The sequence below is a fragment of the Diabrotica virgifera genome, chromosome 5 (assembly GCF_917563875.1).
Source record: "Diabrotica virgifera virgifera chromosome 5, PGI_DIABVI_V3a".
NCBI lineage: Eukaryota > Metazoa > Arthropoda > Insecta > Coleoptera > Chrysomelidae > Diabrotica > Diabrotica virgifera.
In genome coordinates this window covers 243,153,912-243,173,186 of record NC_065447.1, presented here as the reverse complement: position 1 = coordinate 243,173,186, position 19,275 = coordinate 243,153,912, and the positions used below count along the sequence as shown (strand labels likewise).

General features: G+C 32.3%; 1 protein-coding gene across 2 annotated transcripts in view; it reads left to right on the top strand.

Moving 5' to 3' along the window:
- The window catches only part of LOC114325112 (high affinity copper uptake protein 1), a 193,902-nt gene that overhangs the window by 106,820 nt on the left and 67,807 nt on the right, over window positions 1-19,275 (top strand). For both annotated transcript variants that reach the window (XM_050650964.1, XM_028273052.2), the window contains exon 3: window positions 13,790-13,895. In XM_050650964.1, the coding sequence (XP_050506921.1) occupies window positions 13,794-13,895 (102 nt within the window). In that variant the 5' untranslated portion in view covers window positions 13,790-13,793. The remainder of the gene's footprint in view (window positions 1-13,789; window positions 13,896-19,275) is intronic.

Genomic DNA, 19,275 nt, shown 5'->3' with positions numbered 1-19,275 from the left:
TTTCACCGGCTTCTGAAATTACAATATATACCAAGAAAGCTCTGATGTCACTAAGTTATTTAATTATTGATTAACAATTACTTACCTAAAACTTTACATATTTGAAAATTAGAGATTTTGTTGGGAAAACCCGCATTTTCCGAGGAAAAATTTCGTCGGAGCAAATCGGGAAAAACATATCTATGCAGAATTTAATTGCGGTGAATTTTTATTTGAGTGTTTGTGTTGTAAAGTTAAAATCTTCAGAGTTATAGAGCAATAATTGAAAAAAATACGATTTGTCGGCGCCATTTTGTTTATAAAAAAAGTAGCACACTATCTGCGGACTTTGCATACCTATATTCCTAATATATAGGATCTTATAATTCGATTCCAGCAATAAAATTGCTGGTAAATAACTTTTCCATGAATTTTGCTAATTAGCCCAGAGTACTCCTGCTCCTGGTCTTTACAGTGAATTGGGCTGCTGAAATAGTTTTTACAATTTTATTAAATAGGAAATTAGAAACAATGATGCGCACCATTACCCAACGCGTCTCATTAGCCGACTCTTCCGAAAATTCATCTGCCAACCGGTAAAGTATCTCCCGGCGACGTTCGTTTGTGTGGGATAAATCTAGCAGTTGCTAATAGATGACACAAAAGTATAGTTTTTACAATTTTATTAAATAGGAGATAATGGTAATAGGAGATAATAATGATGCGCACCATTACCCAACGCGCACCATTAGCGGACTCTTCCCTATCTTCTATAGTTAAATTAAAATTTCGTTTCGCTTGAATTGTGAGATGTTTTCGGACACATACATTAAATGCGTTTTCTTCTTAACGGAAACTCATACAACCTCATTCCAACGGAACTAACTCGATTACCCAAACTTTAGAATTTACAGTGGCAAATGAATGGTGCATTTCAAATGTATTCGAAGTTGTGTTTTCTTCTGTATTGTAGAATTCGGTTCGGGTGGAACGTATATCTAAACTTGGTAATTGAATGATTACCTACAACAGGTATTAGGGCAGTCGTTTAATAGAGATTTGTGTCTACCAGAATGAGAAAGATTAGTCCTAATGTATTTGTATTGTAAATTTTAACAATTTCTAAAGTTTTGTAACGAGTTTTTAAACATACGTATTTATGTATTATACAGGATGGCCAGAACTCTCCCGACAAACGAAGACTGGAGATTCCTCAGATATGGCAGCTATGTACGCATTTGATCCCGCTTGGCGGCGCTAGTGTAGTTGGAGGTCAACGTTTTGACAATTCGTGAAATTTGTATAATATGGTGTTTTTGATCACGATTTAACAAATAATAAATTATGGCCGAAAAATACGGATCTTGGGCTGTTTGTGCGTTGAAAAACGAATTGAGGAGAAGAAATGCGAGAGTTACTGGAAATAAAGAAAGCCCTTATCGAATGATAAACTATATTAATCATCGTCTCAATGTTTCATTTCTATAGCTCAGAGGGTATAGATCTGAGGGTATTTATTTGGTATTGACTCACTCCGCCCACGTGTATATGATATCTGCCTTATTTTTTATCAATTTAAAATTTCCAAATAAGTGCGCTCAGCATTAATTTTTGTGTTATTCTCATCTAAAAATGTGATATTTTCAAAATATGGCCGCCATGACAGTTGCGCATTTGGAATAAATTTGGTTTAAGCATGGGTTGAGCGCAGTTGATTCTGCAATGTTGCCTTATTAAAAAAAAAATATAATTCCTTATAGAAATATAGAATGTGTTAATTTAATTAAGTATAATTACTTGGGTGTTTGTCTAGGTGAAAGGCGACCTTAAATTTAAGGTGAAATTAGAAAAAAATAAGGTTAGGTTTGATCAGGTTATGTTTTAGTCTTTAAAGAATATTTGAATGGTACTAGGTCACTTTAATTTTCAGTTGTTAACTTGTGTATTTTATTTTTGATTAGGTTGGGTTTGATCAGGTTATGTTTTAGTCATTTTAAAGCATATGTTAAAGGTAATATGTCACTTAAATTTTCAGTTATTAACTTGTTTATATTATTTTCGATGACGCTAGGTTAGGTTTGATCAGGTTATGTTTTAGTCACTAAAAAATATTGAGAACTTGAGAATTATTTAAAATTATTATTTTACATTTTTCTATATTATTATTTTACATTTTTCTATATTATTATTTCAAATATAATTTTTTTTATATTTTCACTTCATAAAAAGCGATTGTAGATGTGGCAACAGTGTGAATGTATATAAAATTGCATATCTTAATCCGTGCGTTTATAATAAATCTTGATTTGAATTTTATAGTGAAGTATTCTATTTTTTACAGTTGAATCTAGGGGCAATACGTAATCTGTTTTAACAAATTTTTTATTACAAATACATGCATTTATTGTCGGCACATATTTATCCCTTCTTATTGCTACAATCAACTTTTTTCTCATCAGAATATTTTTTGGAAAACCTCTTTCCTGATGTTCTCGATGAGCACAAATGCACAGCACAACATTGAGGGATTTTATGCTCTTAAATTTAATTCACACAGCGAAACAAATATGCAATATTTACTTAGAAATATATTGATTTGAAGTGTTGACGTAATTGAGGTGACCGCCAACTACACGAGCGCCACCTACGTTGAGCTTTCCAGATTAGCTGCCATTCACCTAGTCCGGAAATGCTCCTATAGGAGCTAGAGCTCTTTGAAGATGGCGGCTTGTAATTATTTTCTTAATATCTCCAGAACGCTTCTATTTAGAAAAACAAAAACTGATACGCCTATTTTTTCCAGAGATAAATTGACTCCATCAATTACGAATTTCTAGTACCGGTCATAGGCGTCCGTTTTGGGTATGACAACGGTTATTTTATCGCATAACTTTTCTGTATTTAACTTTTAAGCATTTTGACACTGGATTATTAAATAATAGGGAACTTGCATAAAATTTTATATTCGAAAAAAATGTTATAAATCGCAACAGAACATAATTTAAAACATGTATCAAAGATAAAAAAAAGTTGTTTTTGTGTTCCGTTTGGCCCCTAAAGACGATTCTAAATTCAAATTAAAGCAGCTAGCCCAAAATGCGTCGTGACGTCAAATGGTTAATGTTTACATTCTGCACCAACAAAGTACACAAAATTGTATATAATTTTAAATTAGACATTATAAACGTCAGTTGAAACTACAGTTATGTGACGTCACAAGTGTTTTTGACCGTTTGAACTATTCATAGAAAATTTGTACTTTTACAAAATAATTTTATTTTCCATAGTAAACCTTCTTTCCTTTTCTTCAAAAACGGTATCAAACTCCAATCTCAACAAACTGGTATATGTATATTATTACAATGACATACGATAAATGTCAGAATATAAATATTTTATCGCCAACCGTCACTAAAGTCATTCATTATTGTACTCATTTGCCCTCATTTGCGGCAGTAAAGTAACACTTTATTGTACTGAAAGAAGAATTTTACTTTACCTGCCGCGATTAATCAAATTAACCGAGATTGAATGTAAGTGGTCGATGGCAGTAATCGAATTGTGAGTATTTGACTGTACTTACAATTTATTTACTTTAATTATTAAAAATATTGTACGCAATTTGCGATATTATCAATTAAATTTATGTCAAAAAGTGAAATTCTGAAGTATTTTGTAATTATATTCATATAAAATAAATTAAAACTTTACCGATTTAGTAATTATTCAATATTGATAACTATCGATTAAAAATATAATAATAAAAAATAAAATCAAATCATTTAAATAATATTTTAGTAAAATCTATACTGAGCGACTTTGTGGATTACACAGTAATTTATACAGACGGTTCTAAAAATCAAACAGGAGTAGGATGTGCTATGTATGTGCAAAATACCCATCAACATAATAATTACAAATTATCTAGTATTAGTAGTATTTTTACAGCTGAGATTATAGCCATCGAAAAAGCTCTAGAATGGATCAAAGAGAATAATATTGAAAAAGCTGTGATAATAACAGACTCCAGATCTGCAATATATGCAATTGGAAATACTGATTTTAGTTCATACAAATCAAAAATTTTATGTAATATAAAAAATAATTTGTCTAAAGTGGAAGTAGTATTTATATGGGCAAAAGGGCATGCCGGTATACTGGGTAATGAGAAAGTGGATGAGTTGGCCAAAGATGCAATAAAAAAAGGTGAGATACTAACTCACATCTTATCGACAGATGCAATAAATGACGTCAAAGTTAGAATAAATAAAATATGGAAAAAAGAATGGAAAAATATTACAAGCATGTCAAAAAATTTATATTTTTCTTTACATCAAGAACTTCCTCCGCCACCTGAATACATATTTAAATATAACCTGCCAAAGCAAGATATTTCTACTATCGTCAGATTAAAAACTCGACACGGGAAATATGAGGCACATCTGCACAAATTAGGAATAATTAATTCATCAGTATGTTTTTGTGATAATGTTTCGATTAGAGATTTAAACCATATTTTCTTGGAATGCAAAATTAACGAGAGATATATAAATCAATTATATTACAATTTACGACAAACACAAGTTCATTTTCCAATTAGTATAGAATATCTACTAAGTTGTCATAAAATGGAAATATTTAAATTACTCATAAACTACTTGAAAGAAACAAATATAATCATTTAAGTGAAATACGTATAAATATAACAAAACTAATAAATTGAGGTAAAAATAAAATAAAAATCTGTGGCTAACGGACTCGCATCCAAGCCATTTTTTCACACGCACACACACACACACACACACACACACACACACACACACACACACACACACACACACACACACACACACACACACACACACACACACACACACACACACACACACACACACACACACACACACACACACACACACACACACACACACACACACACACACACACACACACACACACACACACACACACACACACACACACACACACACACACACACACACACACACACACACACACACACACACACACACACACACACACACACACACACACACACACACACACACACACACACACACACACACACACACACACACACACACACACACACACACACACACACACACACACACACACACACACACACACACACACACACACACACACACACACACACACACACACACACACACACACACACACACACACACACACACACACACACACACACACACACACACACACACACACACACACACACACACACACACACACACACACACACACACACACACACACACACACACACACACACACACACACACACACACACACACACACACACACACACACACACACACACACACACACACACACACACACACACACACACACACACACACACACACACACACACACACACACACACACACACACACACACACACACACACACACACACACACACACACACACACACACACACACACACACACACACACACACACACACACACACACACACACACACACACACACACACACACACACACACACACACACACACACACACACACACACACACACACACACACACACACACACACACACACACACACACACACACACACACACACACACACACACACACACACACACACACACACACACACACACACACACACACACACACACACACACACACACACACACACACACACACACACACACACACACACACACACACACACACACACACACACACACACACACACACACACACACACACACACACACACACACACACACACACACACACACACACACACACACACACACACACACACACATCGATTAAAAATCGAAAGCGGCCATCTTGCAAGTTATCTGTCATCACTGTCATGAAATTATTATGACGTCTAAAATTTAAAAAGTTCTTAAATTGTAAATTGCAAGTAAGTGTTAGAACCAATATCAAATTATGTTGGCAAATATTATTTTATGTCAATAAAACATATCTTAACCGATTGTCAAATATACCAACAAAAGAGAAGTAAACTCAACCTTCCCAGGGACGTATCTGAGCTTCTTAGAGACAATACAAATAACAATATCATACAGTTTTTAACGGAAATAGGAATAAAAGACATTTAATTGTATCACAAATTTTTCATGTATACTTTTTGTTAGTACATATGTATTTATTACTTAATATTACAATCTCTTTTTTTTATTATGTATTTTCCATTGTTGTCGTGGTTCGGACGACATTAAATTTAAAAAATATATGTTGGCGATAAAATTTTGTATACACCACGTCAGTAAAGACTCCTTATCGAACTCCTCTGTTACTCGCCTCACTTGTTCTACTCGTAATATCAGACTCGTTCGATAAAGAGTCACTTTACTGACTTGGTACATAAATAACTATTTCCCTTATTCCACGACGATGAGCTGGCCAAATACCCAAGTAGGTGAAGGCCAATAAACTAAAGAAGGAGAAGAAGAATATACTTAAATATAACCATAAACATATCCATATAGTAAAACTATGTGACGTCACGGGTCGTCTGAACTATTTTAAATCACAGAAGATTTTAAATTTGTATTTCTAAGTTAGTATGAGTTTTTGAAGCGTGAAATTTTGAAAATCTCATTTTTAAACAAATTTGAACATTATGCTGGTTTCGCATTTTTTGTTAACAACAATTACGCTGGAAAATATCGAATTCCTGATTGTTGTTCTATCTTTTAAACAAATTTGAACATTATGCTGGTTTCGCATTTTTTGTTAACAACAATTACGCTGGAAAATATCGAATTCCTGATTGTTGTTCTATCTTTACAGCCGAGACTGCTGCCATAGAGAAAGCACTTGGTTCGGCACTAATTATTTTGATTTGAGAACATTTTAATAGTGTCAGGCTCTCAAACTGTATTACAAGCTATTTGTAGCCATCCTTTCGATAATTTCCAAAACTCCATTATTCTTGATATCAAAAAATGATTACATGAACTAGAGTTCCCACAGAAAACAGTTACGTTGGGTTAAAAGATACATAATAGGCCTGGATCCCGCGTACCAAAAAAGTTGATTAATAGCAAGCTGAAGATTTGTTAATAACTTAACGGTGTCTAGTCGGACAAACTTTGATGTATGGGAACACTGGAACAGGGGAAGTTTTATTTGTGGAACAGCTTAAATATTTAGAACGTCAGATTACGAAAACGTCCCATGTATTTTGTCGGACAGAACATCCAATTGATTTGTTACCCTTTCATTAAACTATCATGCAAAAATCAGACTGCTATTACTAACCAACACGATTATTGTCATTTGACATGTTCTTCCACTCAATAAAATACCCAGTTGGTTATATACACCAGTCTGATTTTTGCATGAGAGTTTAATGAAATGGTAACAAATCAATTGGAAGTTCTATCCGACAAAATACATGGAAAGTTTTCGTAGTCTGATGTTCCAAATTTTTAACCTGTTCCACAATTAAAACTTCCCCTGTTCCAGTGTTCCCTTATATCAAAGTTGGTCCGACTAGACACTGTTAAGCTATTAAAAAATTTTCAGCTTGCTATTAATCAACTTTTTTTGGTACGCGGGATCCAGGTCTAATAATATAAGGATACATAATATAGATTAAATTCAGTTTTTACTACTCAGTTAACATGTACGTGAAAAAATTGTTATATATTTTAAGTCAATATAGTTATTATTTGAAGTGTACATGTTGTTTCTACCATAATTTGTTTAATTACACAGTTATTATCCATAAATTTTTATCTCAACCGTGAGTGTGAAATAAATTTTTAACCACTTTAAACCGAAAACGAACTGCTAGATTAAATTGCTTAATTTTTGACATTAAAATTTTGTTTGTAGGATACGAAAAATTTGGACGACTACAAAATGATCAGTGGGGTAGATAAAAAAAAAGGAACTCAGTTCGGTGTAGCTATCATAATAGACAATCATAATAGAAAATCTGGAATAGAAAGCTATGGCATATACAATGCACCAGATGTTCACAAAATATGAGACTACAACATAATTTCGATGTATCTTTCCGAGTTTCGAGGTACCTTTGTACCTTTTCCTCCCTACAGGGTGTCTCAAACTCAACATAAGAAAAACACTTCTTTTCTTCCACCCGGTATAAATTCAAAAAAGAAGTTTGAGTAAACCTTTGCACAACTGTGTAAATACTAAAGAAAATTCTAAAATAATAAAAAAATTACCGGAATCCGTTAATCTGTTCACGAAAAAATCAACTATGAAAATGAGCATAATTTTAGGTGATACATAGCTATTAAAATTATGTGGATATCATCCGCATTATTGAATTACTTTTAATCCAGAAAGCCACTGCGCATCCGCTAGGAAAAATATTCTAATTCGGATTTTTTGCACAATCCTACTCAAAAAGGGCCCCTTTTAACAAATTTGCATGTTGCCAGGACCAAAAGTTAATCAAAAATTTTTAACTTTTTTTTTTGTTTTTTCCTAAAATTATTTTTTTTGCATGGATCAAAATTTTTTTAGGTTTTTTGGATCATTCCAATCAGAAAAGGTCTTTAGTGACTTTTCTCTAAAGTTGATAGTTTTTGACATATAAGCGATTAAAAATTGAAAAATTGCGAAATCGGCCATTTTTAACCCTCAAAAACTATGTGAAAAGCTGAAAATTTGAATGTTACCAAGGTAGGTAGACATTCTTTAAACATCGATTGATGAAATCCCGAAGAGTTTTTTGCAATACAATATTCAAAACACCTTTGTTTTTTAATTGATAATCAAGCGTGCGCGACACTATTTTCCACCGTTGCATGTGTATACAGTATGGTACAAATGAAAGGAATAAATTCGTTATTTCGTAAACCGGCGACTTTAAGGAAAAATCCCGAAACATGTCGATTTTTATTTTTAAGTTATGATATTGTGGGATATATAGTATATTAGTGACGTCATCCATCTGGGCGTGATGACGTAATCAATGATTTTTTTAAATAAGAATACAGGTCGAGTGCTGGCTCATTTGAAAGTGTCTTCAATTCTCTATTCAGTAATATAAACATTTACATAATTATTTATACAGGGTGACCAACATTTTTTTATTAAATTAAATAATTTGGCAAATTGACAAAAAAATTAAATTATTGGACACCCTGTATAAATAATTATGTAAATGTTTATATTACTGAATAGAGAATTGAAGAACCTTTCAAATGAACTAGCACACGACCTCTATTCTCATTTAAAAAATCATCGATTACGTCATCACGCCCAGATGGATGACGTCACTAGTATATCATATATGCCACAATATCATAACTTAAAAATAAAAATCGACCTGTTTCAGGATTTTTCTTAAAGTGGCCGGTTTACGAAATAACGAATTTATTCCTTTCATTTGCACCATATTGTATACACATGCAAGCAACGGTGGGAAATAGTGTCGCGCACGCTTGATTAGCAATTAAAAACAAAGAAGTTTTGAATATTGTATTGCAAAAACCTCTTCGGGATTTCATCAATCGATGTTTAAAGAATATGTACCTACCTTAGCAACATTCAAATTTTCAGTTTTTTACATAGTTTTTGAGGGTTAAAAATGGCCAATTTCGCAATTTTTCAATTTTTAATCGCTTATATGTCAAAAACTATCAACTTTAGAGAAAAGTCACTAAAGACCTTTTCTGATTGGAATGATCCAAAAAACCTAAAAATATTTTGTTCCATGCTAAAAATAATAATATTAGGAAAAAAACAAAAAAAACTTTTAAAAATTTTTTGACCAACTTTTGGTCCTGGCAACACGCAAATTTGTTAAAAGGGGCCCTTTTTGAGTAAGATTGTGCAAAAAATCCGAATTAGAATATTTTTCCTAGCGGATGCGCAATGGCTTTCTGGACTATTTACATTTTCCATCCATCAAGCCATGCAGATCTGCAGTATAAATATTAAATAAAAAGAATGTGTGTGTACTTTGTACGCACATAAGAACTTATAATCTATTTTATGATTTCTTAAAAATAAATATACTTTAAACAGTTTGTTTTAATTTTTTTAAACACTAAACTAATTTTGTGCTTACCGTTTTCAAAAAAATAAAAAAAAGTCTCGAATTAGTCGAGGCATTGAAGCACAAAAAGCCTTACTGTCGATTTTTGGCGCAGTAAGACGGATTTTAATGCAGTTTGGTGCGTTGGATTCGTGAGAATGTCAGGAAATTTTGTGAACTAATGTAATGAATATAAAATCTGAAATTGCATTTCGTTGTGTTAGAATAAAAAGGTTCTATCTGCAAATTTTTTAAAATTGAGATTTTTATGTAACTTGGTTGTATTTTATGTTCTTTACCTTAATATGATCGTAGCACCGACACCTATTAACAGGTGGCTGAAATACGGAAGTTACAAGGTTCTGTCTCAGAGAATTTTAAATGTTGATAAGTTAACAAGCTTCTAACTGACATAAAAAACAGTCAACTAAGTACACAAGGTCCTATCTGCCAGAACAAAAAGTGTTTATAAGTTAGTAATAAGACTTTATTAAACAACTAGAAGTTGTTTTATTGTATACTAATTGTTAAACAAAGGTATGTGTGGAAAATAGAACTTGATTAAATAAGTTTAATTCATTTCTCAAATCAGAACTCCTTTGTATTAACTATTGAAGTAACCTTTTACTGTTAATAAAAATATATGAATTTTTTTAAAAATTTACATTGTTAACACATAAAAGTGGCGACAATAGTAAAATAAATATATAACATAGAAACTTTAAACAGTCATAACTAAAAATGGCACCTGAGGCAGTTAGAACCTTGTTATTCTGACACAACGATTTGTGCATAAGAAAAATGCATTTCAAAAGTGCATTTTGAAATAGGCAATTATTATAAATTTGCAACTCGGTAAATAGTTGGTCAACATCCCTATTAATTATTTTAATTATTTTTAATCATTTTTAAGTCCATATAATAGTCTAAGATGTCAATATCCATTAATAATAAACAAACATTTTTTCCTTATGGGGAATCGAACCAAGTACTAACACGTCCGTAACTAGATACACATACTGCTAGCCTACGCAGACACTTGCTAGACACGGGCGATATTAGGTATAAACAAAAACAAATAGGTAAGTAAAAATTGTAAAGAAAATTACTACATACTTAAATGTATTATAAAATTAATATATTCCTAAATTTTAGAAGAAACATTCGTAAATAGGTACATTTATACAAAACATTCGAAAAATCGACACTTCAATGCCTCGACTAAATGCTATACCAAATACGCTACGAGGACTGTGTCTGTATCGGTTCGGACGTACCTAATGACAATTCACGGTAACAAACAGACAAGGTGAATAAATATACAATAAAATGTTTTAATAATACTCATCTTACTCCCGAGGAAGACAAATCCAAAGACACAAAAATTATAATAAATATATTTACTAAAAACACTAATATATTCTTTTCACATCTTTTCTTGCACTGATATATTTATACATAACTAGAAAGATTTTAACAACTAAACGCCATACTGTCTGTGTGCGCAGCGCGCAGAATAGGGATGTTCACTAATTTTTAAATATAGTTAAATTCAATAGATTACAAGGTATATAAAAACGTAACAATCATAAAACTGTTTAAAAATGTATATTTTTTAAGATAAATGAGTTCATAATGTTGATTTTCTTGGAGGCTAGAAAAACGGTACCCTGCAGCGAGGCTACGGTCTGTGACGTCAGCAGTCGTAACGTCTTTGATCGACGCCGACGACTAGAAATACTTATTTACTCAGTGTATTTGAATGGGCGCAGTTTTTTACGTATTTAATTATTAAAAATAAAGCCAAATAAGTGGTGTTTTGTTCCTGGGTGTGTAAATACATCAAAAAACAGTTCTGACAAGATTTTTATTACCGTTCCAGCCAATTTAAAACAGAAAAAGAAATGGTTTTTTGCAGCTAGAACTTAAAATAACTAACTTAAAGAACTAACTTAATAAAATAAACATTATAGAAGTTTTCCAGAGACTTTCGGCCCTTGGTAATAATGTAATTGTTCTTTCTGCATTTACATTTTTCAAAAATACTTATTGGTTTTCTCAGGATTCGAAAAAAATGAATGAATTTAAATAGCATTGGACCAAGATTTTGCACCTACCCCCTTAAAGAGTAAATGAAAAAGATTCGGGACCTCAAATTTGTATTCCTTAAACTGGGATATTCCTAAAAACGGGATTCTAATAATACATACAGTAAAAGTAAACCTTGAAATAACTACATGTGGATGTAGGTATGACTTTATATTATATTAAAATCATTAATAATTTAGTGAAAAGATTGGTTGAAATGAAAATGTATAATACCCAAGTTCAAAAATATTTTTTACCTTGGAACAGTTGTCAACTCGAAATACGAAACAACCGAAATAAGATCTAGAGTTAAAAAGGACACAGCAATATTTAACAACATGCATGAGAAATATTTTCACCCATTGCGACATAATATCTCTCCCACTAAAAATGCTGCTGCTAAAATGTTATTATTTCCGGTCTTGCTATATGGCGCAGAGGCCTGGACAATAATGGAAACATTAATGAAAAAGCTAGAGGCATTCGAGATGTGGGTGTACCCACGTATTGTCAAAATATCCTGGGCGACCCACACCAACGTACAGGTATTGCGTCGAATGGGAAAACAAAAAGAAATCTCTTTTACAATTAAGAAACGAAATCTTAAATATTTCGGTCATATCATGAGGCATGATAAATATGGTATACTCCAACTGATAACGCAAGGTAAAATAGAGAGCAAACGCGGACCCGGAAGAAAAGACACTCATGACTTAAAAAATTACGCCAATGATTTGGACAAAAATCGATCGAGTTATTTAGAAACGCCTCAAATGAAATTAAAATTGCCATGATGATAGCCAACGTCCACAACGGACAAGGCACATGAAGAAGAATAAAAATATTTTTAATACACCTAACCAAGGTAAAGTAATAACCAGCCAATGTATGTATACAATATACATGCGTACAATGCATGCATACAACTTTCTCTATTTTTTTTTTGTGGAGTATTAAGCATTTATTTTTTTAGCTTAAAGAAGACATGGAAAACTATATGGAATATACACTCAGTAAAGCTGTGGTAGATTTATTTTTCTACAAGATGCCAATAAATCATACACCATTGTTACATCTACACTACAGTCGGTAGTTTATACGAATCGGCTTTCTGAAAACCTTCTTCCATTTTATTTGTTTATTTTTGTAAAACCCAAAATATGTCCTTACAAACAGTCTATCCACTTTAAACTAAACAAATTCACTATAAAACTCCACTTTAACCCTGATAACACAAGAAGAGAACAAAATAAAATGACCTGAAACGTCAAACAGGTAAACAGTAACACTATGAGAATGGCGCGCGCTTGGGGTATGCAACTAGTGACGTCAGGCCAATAGAGAAGCGTTCTTGAAATTTAAAATAATGCTAGATTTCTAATAAAGATTTTTTATAGAAAGGCTTTTTCAATTTTGTTGAAATTTTGGACAATTATTCCTAGGGTGTTTCTTAATCGTTTTACATGTTTGAAATGACTTTTTAATTTTTTGTGAACATCCCTATTATGAAATTTTACTCTCGATCGCGCTTAAAAACGTATAACTTCAATAAAGGCTTAGAATTGAGCCTTGTGGGAGACCGTTTAATATCGTACAAAAAAATTAGTTTTGCTCATTCTGTAAATAATTATGAATTTTGTTTCAGTACAATGGATCACTCGCAACATACACTGCACGAAGGTCACAACATGGATCATTCTATAGATCACTCGCTTCATCACTCCGGTATGGATATGGTCATGCAGATGTATGTAAGTATTATTGTTCACTCTCAAAAATAGTTATGAGGTAGTCAAAATGATTTGTTCTTATTTGCTCTACATCAGGACAGTGCAAGTGCTCACACTACTCAATAGACAATAAGTAGCGTTTTTGGATCTTCGAAACATCGAATTGTTAAACCATCCACCGTATTAGTGATGTTGATTATAGTTACTTTTGAGTATTCGTTACAAATCGTCACTTTTATATAAAGTAATCATTTACAGTATTCGTTACTTTGATTACTACGATTACTTTTGTTACTTTTGTATTTGAGTATCGGTAATCATATCGAAAATCGTATTTCTCAGTAGGTAGGTATTTTATATAAAGTAATCATTTACAGTATTCGTTACGTTGATTACTATGATTACTATGATTACTTTTGTATTTGAGTACTGGTAATCATATCGAGAATCGTATTTCTCAGTAGGTAGGTATTCTGTATAGAATAACGACCTTCACGAAGTACGAAGTAATCGGAGTAATCAAAGTAATCAAAGTAGACACAATAGTCGTTACTCACTCTGATACGATTGGTACGAAGTAATCAGAGTAATCAAAGTAATCAAAGTATGGGCCATTCCACGAACATACGCCTGTTTTGGATTACTTCGACACCGAATATTTTACTGTGCAACATAAGAAGTACGAAAGTAAATGGCGCTAATAATTATTCCAATAAACAACAATGTAATTTGCAATTTACTTTCGTTCTTCTTATTTTGCACAGTAAAATATTCGTTGTCGAAGTAATCCAAAACAGGTGTATGTTCGTAGAATAGGGTATAGATACAATAGTCGTTACTCGCTTTGATACGATTGGTACGAAGTATTCAGAGTAATAAAAGTAACGATTACTTTGTAACGAATAGTTACTTTTTCAACATCACTACACCGTATAGCTCCGACCTAAGTCCCAACGACTTCTTCGCGTTTCCAAAGATCAAGATTTCAATGCGTGGGCAGCGATTCCAGTCGTCAGAAGAAGCCATCGATGCCTTTAAAACGGCGATTTTGCAGGTGTCAACTGAAGACTGGAATAACTGTTTTACCAATTGGTTTGAACGTATGAAAAAGTGTATCGATTTTGGTGGGACATATTGTGAAAAGCAATAAAGTACTTTAATATTTCTATGGCTTAATGGCTGTATGCAAAATACTCCAGGGTAATAAGCTAGAAATAGACAATGAACTGTCAACACTGATGGAATGGCCCCGTCCCATTCCAACAGTGAAGCGAGATAGGCGCCAACATACAAGAGAGAGGTTCTAGCACTTCTAGAGAGACATGAGAGAGACAGAGAATTTTCAGGTAAAATTTTGTTACAACTACAACGTACCTGACTAGCATTGTCCGATTATCTTCCCTCCTTTACCTGATTATCTTCTATCTCATCCTGGCGCCATTAACTTCGTTTTATGGCGATTCCATCAGTGTTGACAGTTCGTTGGAAATAGACCATGTTCGGGACACTCAAAGATCCAGGTAGCTGACTACTTTTTTAGTTATTGTATACCTACAGGATGAAAACCTACCTGTTTCCTGCCTAGAGTTCGCGTCCGTTTTTTAATTATTAACAATTTAGTGCAAAAATCGCGATTTTTTCGATTTTTTGCACCCCATTCAAAAGCTAAATAGTTAACATAAAATTACAAAATTTAATTTTTTAGAACATTAAAAAAACCTTCAAAATGCTGCAAAATGATTTTTGAGAGTTAAAAAGTTAATTTGTTCCAACGCAAACTGCAAAATAAGTAAAAATCGTTATTGGTTAATAATGTTTACTAAAACTACCTTAGAACTGTAGTATTTCACCCAAAGTTGGGTATTGGCGTACTTAACAAACCCTCTAGATTTGAGACCGATCCATTAATTAGTTTAAGAGTTATTCTAATTGTTTATCCCAGATACCTTTATTTTGCAATAACATAAGACAGAAAATAATGAAGATAGGGCAATTCTGCGTATGCCAAATGAAAGTAGAAAACTGATGCTATCAAAATGTACTAAAAAAAGATAAAAAGAATTATCTAATATAGTCAGAAATCCTAATGCCAAAGTGAAATTTTGCAGTTAGCATTTAGAATAACTTTAAAAATATTGTCCGTAGAAAAAATCATTTTACATATTAGAAAAGCTGGTATTTTACACGAATTTTTAAAAATATAGTTCAATTTTGGTGACTAGTCGTGGTATAGGCCAGGGTAATAAGACAAAAATATACCCTGTTCGTGACACTTCAGCAGCCAGGGTACTGAAGCGTTTTTTCGACAGGTAATACCTAGAGCAGTGGTTTCCAACCTGTGGGGCGCGCCCCCCTAGGGGGGCGTGAGTGTGTTACAAGGGGGGCATGCAGCTGTTTACAAAATATCATTTTCGAATACAAACTACAGAAGTCGAATAGGTGTCACAAAAATGATGCTCCGTGAATCATATGCTGATCAACTTAAAATCATTCCACTTGCTAATACGATGGGAAGACGAATATCTGAAGATCTCTGCGATCAATTAATAGAAAAAATAAAACTATCTACTTTCCCGTTGCAAGTACATGAGGCTACCGATGTTCTTAAGGATGCACACTTGATAACATAATATGTAAGATATGTTGTGGAAACTGATGTTAGAGAAAACATGTTATTCTGTAAACTTATTGAAGGCAATACTACAGCAAGTGTTTAATATCATTGATAATTTTTTTAATGAAAATGATCTCTGTGGGAGAACTGTGTGGAACTATGCACAGCTCCACTATGAGGAGCTCCATCTATGGCAAGAAAAAATGCCAGTCTACACGCACGAGCTCGAAAGTTGGCTCCTCGTGCAGTTTGTACGCATACGCATAGCATGATTCATAGACAATCGCTTGTTTTAAGAGATATGGGTGAAGATCTACTAACAGTATTTGAAGTTATTATAAGAGCTGTAAAGAGGAAGGCTTTTCGCAAAATTGTGTGATACCATGGGTTCAGAATATAAATCACTTCTATATTATTGTGAGGCACGCTGGCTTTCTCGTGTCAAAGTACTTCAAAGGGTATCTGAGCTAAAAGAAGGGATCGCCATATTTCTTACTGATAATAATAGAGAATAAGCAAACTTGTTTTATGGCACGAAATTCCTTGTAAACTTGCGTATTTAGTTAATACTCTTCAAAGACGCAGTATTTTAAATAAATCAATGCAAGGGCTTCAAATGCGTGCAATTACGCAGAAAGACAAGATTACTGCATTTATGAAAAAATTAGAACAGTGGGTAATAATAACTGTGATAATAATAATAAGTTTGAAAAATTTTGACATGTTTTCCACTTTTAAAATTACCTGTCTTGCTGATGAAATAGAAGAAAGTAAAGTTCATAATAATAATCATTTGACCAGTCTATGAAAGCAATTCTCGTTTTACTTTAAAGATCTTGACATGTCCAAATATGAATGGATTAGAAACCCGTTTGTGATTGAAAAATATGATGATTTTGGCCTTACTATAGCAGAGCAGGAAATGATAATAGGCATATCTAGTGATAGCAAATTTTCAAGATTGAGTTGAGAATTTATAAAATTAGATATGTTAAAAAATTAAGGGGGCACAACATTTTTATTTTTTTTTAAGGGGGGCGCAGGTACAAAAAGGTTGGAAACCACTGACCTAGAGGAAGAAATTATAACTATTTCCTGCGTAGGATCTGGCGGCCATTTTTATTTATAAACAATTAACTGTCAAAAAATGGCATTTTGCCTTTTTTTTAAATCAACGGAAAACAGTGAAACTTATGATTTTTTTAGTACAAATATCTTTGAGATTATGGAAAAAGCTTTAAAGTGACATATTACAAAGTTTGATATACTCATTTATTGTTAATATAATTGCGAAAAAAGTTCGGAATTGCAAAAAAAAATTATTTTCGCAATAACTGTTGTAAAAATTAGTGTTCAGATTTGAAATTTTTGTCAAATGAGGGTTCTTTGGTGCTCAATATGTGATAAAAATTTCAAAGCGATTCATTCAATTGTTTAAATTTTATTCGAATTGTTTATCTCAGAGAGCATTTTTTTTGCAATAACATAAGTCAGAAAAAAATGACGATAGAACCATTCCACAGGTGTCAAATGGAAGAGCATGAGCTATGTTTTCAACTTGGTTTAAAAAAGCGGATAAAAATGCATTTATTAGTAATAAATAATTATGCAAAAGTATCGTAAATCTTTCCTTATAAACTTTTTGAATAACTTTTTCCAAAAAAATTAACTTTTTTACCCTGTTTTAAGTGCACAACTAACAAGTAATGTTATTTATATCATAATTGATAAAAAATTGTAATAAATATGTATAATTTCTTATATAACAAAATAAAAAGTTTATAAGGAAAGATTTACGATACTTTTGCATAATTATTTATTACTAATAAATGCTTTTTTTATTCGATTTTTTTAAATCAAGTTAAAAATATAGCTCATGCTCTTTCATTTGACATCTGTGAAATGGTTCTAACGTCATTTTTTTCTGACTTATGTTATTGCAAAAAAATGCTCTCTGGGATAAACAATTTGAATAAAATTTAAACAATTAAATGAATCGCTTTGAAATTTTTATCACATATTAAGCACCAAAGAACCCTTATATGACAAAAATTTTAAAGATGTACATTAATTTTTACATTAGATATTGCGAAATTAATTTTTTTTGCAATTCCGACCTTTCTTCGCAATTATATTAACAATAAATGAGTATATCAAACTTTGTAATACGTCATTTTAAAGCTTTTTCCATAATCTCAAAGATATTTGTACTAAAAAAACCATAAGATTCACTATTTTCCATTGATTTGAAAAAAAAAAGTGAAAAATGCCATTTTTTGACACTTAATTGTTTATAAATAAAAATGGCCGCCAGATCCTATGCAGGAAATAGTAACAATTTGCTCTTATCGGTATTACCTGTCAAAAAAACGCTTCAGTACCCTGGCTGTTCAAGTGTCATGAAAAAAACCTTATTACCCTGGACTAGTAAGTGAAGGAGGAGCTGGGAGCCGACAAATGCATGAGTTCAAAAACTAAAAAAGGCAACTTAAAACTACTATCATTTTCTATATCTCGGGATCTACTGAATATATTTTTATCGTTCTTTTTTAATTCGTATGTAATTTTTCTGTACATTACAAATTTGCAATTTGTCTAGACATTTATTAATTAATAAACAGTCTAGTTTGTTTAAACAATTTCTGAAAAAATAATTTTTTCCCAAAAATCCATGATTTTAATCATACTATCGTTATTAATCATAAAAAAAGTTAAGGTATACTTTAATAAATAAATTATCTTCAATAAATAATTATCTAATAAAAATCATTTATTTATTAAAGTGTA